Source organism: Scardinius erythrophthalmus (assembly GCF_964197995.2).
Source record: "Scardinius erythrophthalmus genome assembly, chromosome: 16".
NCBI classification, from domain to species: Eukaryota; Metazoa; Chordata; class Actinopteri; order Cypriniformes; family Leuciscidae; genus Scardinius; species Scardinius erythrophthalmus.
The window spans coordinates 38,599,644-38,612,637 of NC_138236.1; the positions used below are offsets into that span (position 1 = coordinate 38,599,644).

At 35.4% G+C, this 12,994-nt stretch overlaps 2 protein-coding genes across 2 annotated transcripts in view; both read right to left on the reverse strand.

Moving 5' to 3' along the window:
• The window catches only part of LOC308704148 (NLR family CARD domain-containing protein 3-like), a 1,230,758-nt gene that overhangs the window by 369,574 nt on the left and 848,190 nt on the right, over positions 1-12,994 (reverse strand). The gene's annotated exons all lie outside the window — the stretch shown is intronic.
• The window catches only part of grik3 (glutamate ionotropic receptor kainate type subunit 3), a 183,570-nt gene that overhangs the window by 55,318 nt on the left and 115,258 nt on the right, over positions 1-12,994 (reverse strand). The window contains exon 10 of the mRNA XM_081389070.1: positions 11,641-11,844. Within this exon, the coding sequence (XP_081245196.1) occupies positions 11,641-11,844 (204 nt within the window). The remainder of the gene's footprint in view (positions 1-11,640; positions 11,845-12,994) is intronic.

A 12,994-nucleotide genomic window follows, 5' to 3' on the forward strand; every position in this document is an offset into this window, starting at 1 on the left:
TATGTAATGTATATTCATAACAATAAAGCTACCTACGCTGAAGATTCTCACTTCCGAAAACGTTTGAGCGCATTTTCGAAAAATGCCAATATTTGAAATCTACACAGTTGATTTCTCGCATCAAATGTTCTCAGAAGTGAATTTAGCGATGAAATTGTAGAAAAACGACTTGCTGTATTGACCTCTCGTTCCTCGAATGCCGAAATGAATGCTGGGATATTTCTGCCGTCAAGTTCACACAAGTTACCAACCAATGCATCCTCGGTAAAATGGGCGTGTCAAGAACACTTCCGGGATTTTTAACCGTTCTTGCCAAAATGCAAACTTGTGTATTGGGACGGTACTTGGGCAGCGACTGATGACGTTTCACAAGTCCACAAGAACGCAAGTACAGACAAGAACGCATATTGAGAAACGGCCAAAATCTCGTATTTGAGTGCGCGTGCACGTGGGCTATTTTACAAACCCTGAGGTAAACAAACGCTTCACTTTTAAATATCGGCTTCCCGGCCAGTGTATAATCGTTAGGCAATCATAACATACATTGATTCTCGTGGAAAAGTGAAGATTGTAGGTGATCACTCCTTTAAGAATAAGCCTAACCCCAGTGAGTGTTTTTACAATATACAGACACACACTAGTGCTGGGGATCGATACAGATGTCCAGATTCAATTTGATTCCGATTAGCAAGATTTCAATTTTTGGTTCGATTTAATAATTTTCATTAAAAAAAATTGTGATTCTCAATTTATCCAGAATTGTCCATCTTTATTGTATTATAAAAAAAATAAGGTTATGACACCAAACACCATTTGATTTTTATGAGCCTGAATATTCGAATGCAATATTTTTGAAAAATGCCCATCACTACTTCTTATTTTTAATAACAAAGATAAAATAAAACGTTATCTGGTCATTTTTGTTGTTGTATCCTTAGGTTGAAATCTATCCTGGATCAGAAGTGTTTGTGTCCAGAAGTGCATGGAGGGCAGCATCATGCCAATACGTCCACTTCTATGGTAAGGTGTCTCCTCTGTAGTGTTTTTGACATGGAGACTCTTCTCCGAAGCAACCTTAGAGGTACATTTACAAGTACTAATAGTAATATACCATTATACTTTAAATGTTTCTTCCTACAAGTATCACTGTTTCCGGTATTTAGGTGGAAAATCCAAGACCGCATGCGGTGAAGAGGCAAGAGATGGCCTGGATCCAGGGAAGGTCAAGGCAATTATGAGTAAGTTTATTAATTGGTCTGTTTAAACGTATGACTGAACCATAGACTGCAAATATAGAAACCTCCTGTATTTGAGCCTGTCATAAACAGCCCTGAAAGAGACATTTTGACGGGAAAAATTAGTGAAAAATTACATGGTTTTTGCTTTCTTTCGCAAATATTTTGTCCTCCCCCGAGAATTTTTTTGCATTCCGACCGGGGGTTAAAAACGGGGGGAAAAATGTAATAGGTTATATTTACAGTACCAGTCAAAAGTTTGGAAACATGACTATTTTTAATGTTTTTGAAAGAAGTCTCTTATGCTCATCAAGTACAGTAATATACATCAACAGTAATATTATTAAATATTATTACAATTTAAAATAATTGTTCTCTTTTTTAATAAAATGTAATTTATTTTTGTGATGCAAAGCTGAATTTTCATCAGCAAGTACTCCAGTCTTTGGTGTCTTATGATCCTTCAGAAATCATTCTAATATGCTGATTTATGATCAATGATGGAAACAGTTGTGCTGCTTAATATTTTTAAGATATACTATATAAGAGATACTTTTTTCAGGATTATTTGATGAGTAAAAAGTTAAAAAGAACTGTATTTATTTAGAATAGAAATCTTTTGTAACAATATACACTACCGTTCAAAAGTTTGGGAACAATAACTATTTTTTAAAGAAATTAGTACTTTAATTCAACAAGGATGCGTTAAATTGATAAAAGGTGATGGTAACGATTTATATTGTTAGAAATGTTTTTATTTTGAATAAATGCTGTTTTTATGAATAAATGCTGTTAATGTTTTACTCATCAATGAATCCTGAAAAAAGTATTCCAAAAAAATATATTAAACAGCACAACTGTTTCCATCATTGATAATAACTGAGTATCAAATCATCATATTAGAATGATTTCTGAAGGATCATAAGACACCAAAGACTGGAGTACTTGCTGATGACAATTCAGCTTTGCATCACAAAAATAAATTACATTTTAAAGTATATTAAAAAAGAGAACCATTATTTTAAATTGTAATAATATTTCATAATATTACTTTTTTGTTGTTGTTTTGTTGTTTTTTAACTGCAGGCTTGATGAGCATAAGAGACTTCTTTCAAAAACATTAAAAATAGTCATGTTTCCAAACTTTTGACTGGTACTGTATATTTAGTTATTTTATATTTTAATATACTTTCAAATATAATTTATTCCTGTGATCAAAGCTGAATTTTCAGCATCATTACTCCAGTCTTCAGTGTCACATCCTTCAGAAATCATTCTAATATCCTGATTTGATACTCTACTAAATACTTTGGTATTTTTCAATGTTGGAAATGGTTGTGCTTCTTAATATTTTCTTTTATAACCTGTGATACTTTTTTCAGGATTCATTAATGAATAAAAAGTTAAAAAGAAAATAGACAACTTTTCTCACAATGTAAGTTGTTACTAGGGATGTTAACGATTAATCGATTAATTGATGATAATTCATTTAATCGATAAAACTTAAGCAGGTTCATGCTGCTCAAACCTTCATGTAAACACCTTAATCGATCCGATTGAGCTCGATCCGAATGAAATTTCGATCGGATTGAAAGGGGTGAAATGCAATGTGGCGCCGCATGATTAACATCGCGCAACATCAGCATCACACGTGCACACGGAACACACATGTAGGAAACCTTGTGAATTGCAGCCGTTTCACACCGCAAGCGTGAACGGTGCATATTTTTTCAGCATCCATGTTAATCAATGAGTGCATTTACACTGCGAGCAGGAGCGTCGTGTGAGCAGCAGTGAAGCGGTTTCGGCGCTGAGTCTATTTTTGCTGTGCAGCTCACGCTCAATTAAAATGAAAGCACACTTTTGATGGACAAAATAAATGTGATTTCACACAAAAACTGCCTAAACTGCACATAATTTGCAGGTCTAGTGTGTTAAGTTTTAACAGAAGTGTTTGATGTCAGAAAAGAAAATGAAGACTCAAAAATATTTCTAGAAAATGTACCCATTTAAACTTGTCTTAATTATTCAGTTTGGGTAAAACTATATAGTTTTATAGGTTTGGCCAGAACCTAGTGGCCTTGGCTTTGGTATTTGGGGGGCCTTGTCATGGAAAAGTTTGGGAACCCCTGATATAAAGTAACACTAGCCAAAGGATGACAAAAATGAACGGATGCTGTGTTGATGCGTTAATTATTTTATCAATATTTAATCAATTTAACGTGTTAACATTGACAGCCCAAATGTATTTATTCCATAATCTCAGCATTTTGTGCATAATCACATAGCCTTGACATCGCGATTGCGATATGATTAATTGTGCTGCACTAATGATTACTGAAGGATCATGTGACACTCAAGACTGAAGTAATGATGCAAATTCAGCTTTGATCACTGGAAATAAGTAAATTTAAAAATGTTACACTATATTCAAATAGTCAAACAGTTAGGCTATTTTAAACTTAATTTTAATTAACTGAGCATTGGTGTTTTGGCACAGAGTTGACAACTCAGTTGCGGTCCGTGCGGGCATGAATCTCAGAGTTTGTGGAACCATGTCAACTGCCTGTTGCTTGTTTATCTTTGTTTTCTTCGGAACAGGTGCTTGGAAATGTTCATTGTCACATCTGTAAAAACAAACAAAAAACAAAACACTTGAGCATGCTCATAACACATACACATCAAAAACACATCAAATAAACTGTAGGTATTATTATCATTATCAATCACTAATGGCCATGGATTAAAAAAGACAACAGTTGTTGTAATTTCATACAAGAACATGTACTTTTGTATTATGACGATGTAAACAATTGCATTTCATCAGTAAAATATAACGTCTGTTTACTCAGTATGATTCTTGATCACACTGAGAACTGAACGACACCTGCGTTCCCCTCTGCGAGGTGCTGGAGAAGGAGAGCTTGATGCAGCCACATTCCTAAAAAAAAAAAAAAAACACGCATTGTCCAAAATAAACTGATTAATGGTTATGGACGCATAATGTATGTATATATCTGTTGATGGGCCATAGGACAGAGAAATAACTATTGATGGGCCATAGACCGCGTCACCGCGAGTATCTGTTGATGGGACATAGGCTATAGACCGCACGCATTTAGAGCATTTCAAACATGTACACCTGTATTCACAAACTTCTGTGCATAAGGCAGTATTTTAGCATGATAAGCTGGGCCATAGGCTAACCAAAATCTAACATTTTATTCATGGGTTTCAGTCACGTGACTTTTTTGTTGTGGCCGCCATCTTTAGGACCTAGCCTCTCCCTGGTGTGATTGGAAAGATGTCGCACACTAAAATAGCACACTGAAAGGCTGATTGGTAAGGAACTAGTGCTAATGTTAGAACAGCTAACGCTAACCTAGCCATTATTTACCTGAAATAAAGTGCTCACTGCAGAGTCTGGAGTGTTCTGTAGGTGTCCAGTGATCCCTCTTTATAGCAGTGATCCATCTCTGACGACGCTCCGGGTTTTTAGGGATATTATAAAACGTTAATTTCTCATTTCTTTGAGATTTGCTGTTATCGCAGCTTACAGCACAGCAGATAGACGGCATGTTTGGATTTGGTCCTACAAATGGCGGCAACACCGCTGTGTGACGTCACGTGAAACCCGTGAATACATAAAAATATATTGTCTAGTATTTAAACAGTATCACATTTTAACTGAAGCTAAAATATATTTGGACCAAATCACATAGGTTATATTTACATAGATATCCGCAAAGCTAAATTAGGCATAAGGCAGTATTTTAACATGATAATCAGTGTCAGAAGCTAAACAAAACTGAGCTAAATATATTGTGTATATTAATATGTTTAGTAACTTATCACATTACAAATGTTTACACCTGAGCATAGCTTACAAGAAAGTAAGGGACACTGTTAGGCAATATTTCCCATAAGATGTCAAAAGCTAGCCAAAACTAGGCACAATATAGTCTGAAATTTATACGAGAACTATATTATCAGAAGAAGAATTATATAACACCAAACAACTTACTCCGTATCCTTGGCAGGATCAACTCTCTTCAAAATACAACTGTTCGTCATCTTGAGTTTCAATCTTGCTCTGAGGAAAAGGTGAATTCTTCCTCGCTGTCCAGAATCCTCTGAAGGGCCTCTTTACCGGAGTAGCGTGCCATACTCAAAACGCGATGAACTATCAGTGAATCTGATGAAGGAACTTTGTGTTTTTGTATCATTGATCAGGGGCATGTGTGATGCATATGTGATGCGATCTGGGAATTTGGGATGCGATCAAATTTTTTTTCTCCATAAAATTATTATTCTATAACATCTTTTCTCTTATCTCTGAAAATGTCTTGGCAAAATTCCCTTGTTTAGTGCAGAAAAACAGCGATTTATAGTGTCAAGCTGAAAATACTCTCTTTCTCTAATGCATTCTATGCGACCATTAACGCCCGGCAGAGGGGAAAAAAACAAAACAATCGCCGTATATCCCATACACCTGTCCGTCTCGTAACACTACAAAGATAGTTTACCTTTAAAATAAACCACATACATGTACAGTGAATGTGTATAGTGCGCATTTCGCGCCAATCCTGTTTAAACTATAACGTCACAGGTCCGTAGCCAGACTATTGAAAGGGGGGGTTCTTTTTTTCAAAAAGTGGACCTTTTTGCAGTTTTTCTCGTCCTTTTGTATTTTGTTTTTGTATTTAAATTGTGTCCAATTTCCTGTGCCCTGGGCATCAAGACTCAAGGCCCCGGCGTAGTTAGGGGGGTTCTGGGGCATGCTCCCCCGAGAAAATTTGGATTTCTCTGATCTACATATGTGCAATTTAGGACTTTTGAAGGCCAAAAAATTATAAGAAATAGGCTAGCTTTAAAACCTTATCATTAGATTATTTGTCAATACCTCTCTTCATCTTCATATTAATTTTTCTCTCAGTCTTCTTATCCTGGCCTATTTCTTCCCCTCCTAAAGCTGAACTTAGTCTTTTCATTTTCGTCTGTGTCAGTGACGAAAGTAGGCTCAACTGATATTTATACGTTTTAGGAATAATTTTCTTAGACAAGTTAATTTACTCAAGGCTAAAGCTGTAGCCTAAGTCAGTATTGACATTAGGAACCTTCTGCAAGCTTTGGAATTTGAAAAGGTCTGTTTTTAAATGTTAAAAGTAATTTTAAATCATAGAAATTATAGTCTACGTTTTCCGCAGTTGGTGGAATTGGCAGACGTTCCCTTAAGCATCGTGCGCTGTGGAAACGCGTCAAAGCATTCTCAGGTATAATTATGCAGCATTAATGCATGAATGATTTTGAATGAATATTTTCATCATGTCGATATACAATGGTCACATAATATTAAAACTAATCTTGCTATTGATATCTTTGTTAGACCCGACCCTATAGAACAATTGTCCGGCTAATATCGAACCTAAAACGAATTTACCGCGCTCAACCAGCGGGAGTGCATTTCACGAATTAGTAATCGCTGGCGTTCAGCGGGGAGGGAGGAAAGTCTGCGTGAACCCGCAGATGCACTTTATGCAGTGAAGACTGTAAAGTGTTTGATAACTTTATTAAATTTCTGTGTATTTCCTCCTACCTGTCAGTGCCCCTTAGATGTCATGTGCCCCTGAGCAAGTGACCAGTTGCCCTAATGGTTAATCCGGCCCTCACCTGCCATGTCTATCGGCTCGCTTTCGGGTTATAGCCTACTTTCCGCGACTGCGCAACTGGGTTATAGGTTGCCAGGTTGAGGTGACAAATGGGTTGAAATTGTAGTATATGGTGTGTGGATTGTGTGAATATAATGCATTTAATACAAGATCTGGCAACAACATTAGACAAACTTGGTCCGATTATACATTAAAGGTGTTTGGGCCATGCAAATGACGGGAGTTTCCCGGGAAAAATAACAAACCGGGAGGGGTCCGGGAGATAAGGCTAAAAAACGTGAGAAACCCGGGAAAAACGGGAGTGTTGACAGGTATCCGCGGCACACACACACAAGTCCAGCTACAATAATCATATTAATTTGAAACGGCAACCCAGTATATTTGTCACAAGCATTGATTAAAACAATGATGACAATAATCACAAAAAAAAAAAAAAAAAAACGACTTAAATTCTGGACCTTTGGCAGTGAGGGGGGGGGTTCGTTCGAACCACCCGAACCCCCCCTGCCTACGGGCTTGCGTCACGCAGTTTCATAACAATCGCGAGATGGACGCGTCTCAACGGTGACAGTTATTTAAACCTGTTTTTCTCAAAATTCCGTTCCAGAAAATCATAGAGATCGGCCGACTTCAGATAAACATAACTTCTGCTACCAACAAGCTATGATAAAAATAAAAACAGATTTGGAAAGGGCTTGATACCAGCATCCATATGATATCAAAACCTGTAATAGGTAAAATTTCACCATGTGGTGGGTTTTCCCAGATCGCATCACATATAGATCACCTAAACTATTTACCATGTGAATAGCACCTGGGGTATGGCGGCCTCAGCTCATTAGAGATGAAAGTAGAACGAAAAAACTGTACATCTCCATGGTTTCAAACGGATTACATAAAATGAGAATATTTGTTTTTGATATGAATTACTTAATTTAAAAGTAGACATTCCAAGCTTTATAAAGACATCTCTCATGAAAGTGTGGCTAATATTCGCTGAGTTACAGTTTATTTTCAGACACGTTTTAGAATGGACTTCACTGACAGAGATGGCAGAACTCGCATCATGTTTAAACCATTTCTGATGACCAACAAAACACATATCTCTAACTGGTGGAAAAACTTGTAACTCCATTTGAGCTTGATTTGGTCAAAAATGTAAAAAATGGCATTAAAAAGCATAAGATTTAATTTGAAGATACCTGCTGAAACCCTGTTCTGTCATTAATTACTCACCTTCAAGCCCCAAAAAGGTAGTAAAGACATCAGTGCTTTGTGAAAAAAACATAATTTGGCACTTTATTTACATATAATCTCCAACGCTGTCATGATCCTGCCATCTAGTCCTTGAGGTTCTTTAATTCTTGAGGCAGGATCATGACAGACCCATGTTTTATGTGGACACACATTTCCTTTTTCTGGGCCATGTGCTTGTGTTGTCTCATCATCTAGCCCCGCTCTCCTTGTTATCCTTGTTTAGTCATTATTGTTTCCCCATTATCACCTGTTGCCCTCATTATTTGTTCCCTATTTAATCCCCTCATGTCTGCTGTCTTGTGTCGGTTCATTGTCATTCAATGTCAAACTTTGTCAAACATTGTCAAACATTGTGTGATCACTCTGTGAGTATTCCTGTCAAGTGGATTGTCTAGTGTAGTTCTGATCTTGTATTTGCTGTTTGTTTATTGTCTAGTTAATTGTCAAAGTCATAGTCCAGTTTAGTCACACGTTGTCCTGTCTAGTCTTGTTTTGCCCCCTCGTGGGTTTTGTTTTCCGTTTTATTTGTATATAATAAACCTAGTGTGTCCTGCAAACTGTCTGCTATTGGGTTCATCCTTCAACCTCATAACAAACGCACGTTCACACAACGTCTGCCCTTGCTGCTCTAGTGGAGATGAATATTTTGTAAATAAAGTGGTAATCATTTTTTTTTTTCACAAACAAAATACTCGACTTGTCTTTACTAACTTTCTGGTGCTTGAAAGTGGTAGTTGCGTAGAATGTCAATGGAGGGAGAGATAGCTCTCAGATTTCTTTAAAAAGATCTTGATTTGTGTAAACGGAATGTCTTACAGATTTGGAATGACATGAGGATGACTAAATAATGACAGAATTTGCATTTGTAGGTAAACTAACCCTTTAACCATAACCACTGACATCTTGTATTGTTTTGCAGATGCTGTCATAAAACGTCACGAAAAGGCAACTGTTGGACAGTTGGGCCAGGCCATTAATTCCAAGTTGGCAGAACTGAGGTTCCAAAACAAGAAGAAAGAAACAGTTTTATAATAACTTTTTTTTATTATAAATGTTTTGTTCTACAACGTACACTGCACACATTCACACCCAAACATCTAGATACTTATTAAAAACTTATGATTTCAAAAGTTAACATAACTTCAACTAAATTCGTGTTTTCAGTATAGTTGTGTGCAATTTAGGTTGTAGAACATAACTCAAAGTATCCTCAAGTTGTTTACCACAGGCTTTATTTAGCTTGATTCATGTTTGAATCAATTCATGATTGATGTTTTAAGTGCAGTTAATATTATATGCACTTACTTTACCCTGTTTGTCAGCATCAATAAAAACATAATTTTGTGTAGTAGTGTGTTCCTGAATGCAATGTAAATATTTACATATATGGAGACTATTTGCATCAAGTGGGAGTAAATGTGAATATATTATATGAAAACATGTTTAGGTTTATTTACATAAATATTCAGTGCTCCTTTTAGTATACTTCATATATGAGTATGTTTCAGAATAGATTTACATACAGTATACAGAAATCTAATGTTAACAAATATTAGACGTTAATATATGCACATATATTGCAAATTAATATATTTACATAGATAAGCATCTAAATGTATTTACATACAAAGGAAATTAATATATGTAAATATTTCCAATAAAATACATTTACATATAAAGAAATCTAATATGTTAACAAATATTAGAAATTAATGTATGCAAATATATTGCAAATTAATATATTTACATATAATGGAAATTAATATATGTAAATATTTCCAATTACAATATATTTACATATAAAGAAATCTAATATGTTAACATATATTAGAAATTAATATATGCACATATATTGCAAATTAATATATTTACATATAACGGAAGTTAATATATGTAAATATTTCCAATTAAAATATATTTACATATAAAGAAATCTAATATGTTAACATATATTAGAAATTAATATATGTACATATTTTGCAAATGAATATATTTACATAGATTGATATCTAAATGTATTTACATATAAAATAAAGAAATATATGTAAATATTTCCAATCAAAATATATTTACACATATTTAATATATGTGAAAAATATTAAAAAGGGGCCAAAATCAAATATTTAAATATATTTTTAATATATATTTCAAAATATATTTACATATAAATATAACATATATTTTAATCTATTTAGATTTAATACATTTAAATATATGAAAATATATTTATTATTAATATATTTCAATATATGTGTCTTCTGTATGGGAAGGGCGATGGGATGAGAAGCCCATTCCTGAGACAGGACAGGACACCCCAAGCCTGACAGCACTGAGACTGGAGAGAATGGGCTCGGTGAATCAGCTTTCAGAATTGTCTAGTTCTGCTGACTCGATAGAGACGTTTAAATGTGTATTCGCTGTGACAGCACTTGCTGCTGCGTCTTCGCGGCATGTCAATGTGATCCAGGTGTGTTCTGTCACCTTTGCGGCACGCGTTTTGTGAGCAGAAGCAGTATTGGAGCGAGCAACACGTTTAGTTAATTGCATTATTGTGTCATCTTGGCATTTTGTTTAGACATCAGAAAACAAGATGAAAGGCTTTATTAAAGTGAAAGGCAAAATTAAGGATGCAGGTACTAGTGAGTCTGAATCAGCAGAAACAGCATATTTGTTATTTAAGGTGTTCTTCGGTCATTACTGACTGAAAAACTTTTTTTTTTTTACTTCTTTGGAATGGTACGTAACTTAACAAAAAAAAAAAAAAAAAAAAAAAATAATGGACATGATTTGAAAAGATTAAATGGTCCTGTAAAAAATATTCACACTTGTGCTCCTCGAGATCAAAAATGAGAGCATTGGAAATTAATGGGAGATAATGATTTCATCTAGTGGAAGCGTTTGGTACTGCAGCCAAACAAAATCTTACTAAAAGCAAATTTTTTTAAAATATATATGGTTCAAATTTGGAACACAACCTGTTTAGATTTATAGCTTTGATTTTCTTGCAGTTTTAAGAGTAAAACGTGATTTTGAAAAATATATTTCATATAAAAATTAAAAATAGTATTTTTGTGCATTTTTCATAACAATACACCTACAATTCAGTTACTTTTTTAAGTTCCCTTTTTTAACTTTTTTTCACTTGAGCAATGATCTGCCAAGTGTCATCTTTGAAAAGAGATCAAATTTAAGTTTGTAAGTAAGTGTTCTAAAGAATTCAAGATTTACCATAGTTTAAGTTAGAACTTTCATTTTCAGGTCTATGCTCAAAAAGTGAATACAAGGATTATAAATACAGCGTAACTATGATTTTTTATATTAAAAAATCCCCTAAAAATACAAAATATGAAATAAAAAACATCAAACTAAAATATAGTACATTCATTTCATTGACAAAAAAATAAAATAAAAATGTTTGTCATTTTTGACTGACACGTGAAGAGCACTAAAGGGTTACTACTTTGATGCTGAATACTTACGTGTTCCATGAGTTCCTTTATCATCCCATTCCACTGGCCTTTATCGTCTTGAAACCCATACTTTTCATCCTGCACCAGTTGGATCACGTAGGAGAAACCCAGAATGCTGGCCAACTCCTTAAGCAGGTCAATACAGAAGCCCTCAAAGCGGTCATTGCCGACGAGTTCCTTGTCAGACTTCTTAAGCATGACATATGGCTTCTCCTGTACAAAAACAAAATATCAAATGAGAAGCAGCTTAAGAGTTGAGATGTCTCATACTGTTCACTACACACACACACACACACACACACACACACCTAATCGAGTACACGTAAATACCACTGACAGCTGGCTCTGTGGGTAAAATGTTTCTGACATTATTCATAACACAAAATGTAATGTTTTTACATCGTTTATGTTAAAATTGAAGTGAGCAATTGATGTGCTACTAGTGCCACCAAACTGCAATTTGTTTGTCTGAATGGCCTGAGCAGCATTGACTCACCAAATGATGTGATTGTGGGGCTAGACCGCCTCAAACCAGTTTGAAGCTGGTTTGAAAACAGTAATTATTTTTGCAATCCTACGTGGCACCCCAAGTGGCAAATAATTTATAGCTTAAAGTACAGTGTAAAGTAGTTTTATGATCCCACACCCTCAGACAAAAAGTACAAAAGCTGTCACTGGGATGGTACCCTACTAAAATGTACTCTTTAGGTACTAATCTGCACCATTTATGGGTAAATAAGGTAAAGAGATGTAGCTTTTGAGAGGGTACCACCCAAGTGACAACTTTTTAACTTTTTTTCCACCTGAGACTGTATAAAATGTCATTATGTATTACAATCTGCATTTGAAGTGTGTAATGTGTAATGCATTCCCATGTTATTTTCCGAAAACCTAGACATTATTTTACTCTGAATGTTCCTGACAATTTGTATAGGACATTATTTCCACCTGCCTCGCATTGCCTCTCAATGAAGAAAGCTGTGCTGTACATGAAAGACCCCGAGATGTTGCTGGGATTGGCTTATGCAGGAGAGCTGGCATAAGGTACTCAAATGTTGGCTAGAGCGTGGGAGAGAGAGAGAGAGAGAGAGAGAGAGAGAGAGAGAGAGAGAGAGAGAGAGAGAGAGAGAGAGAGAGAGAGAGAGAGAGAGAGAGAGAGAGAGAGAGAGAGAGAGAGAGAGAGAGAGAGAGAGAGAGCATAGCCACGCATAGCTTGCATTGGTCCTGAGGGGCTCTCAAAACTGAAGCGCTGTCCTGTTCTGCTGAGCCACGGAGATAAGCCCTTTCTACCCTGGGATGTTTACGAATAAAACATGTGGGCTGGTGATGTGATGTACATAGAAACACCTTCCATGAGCAAGAC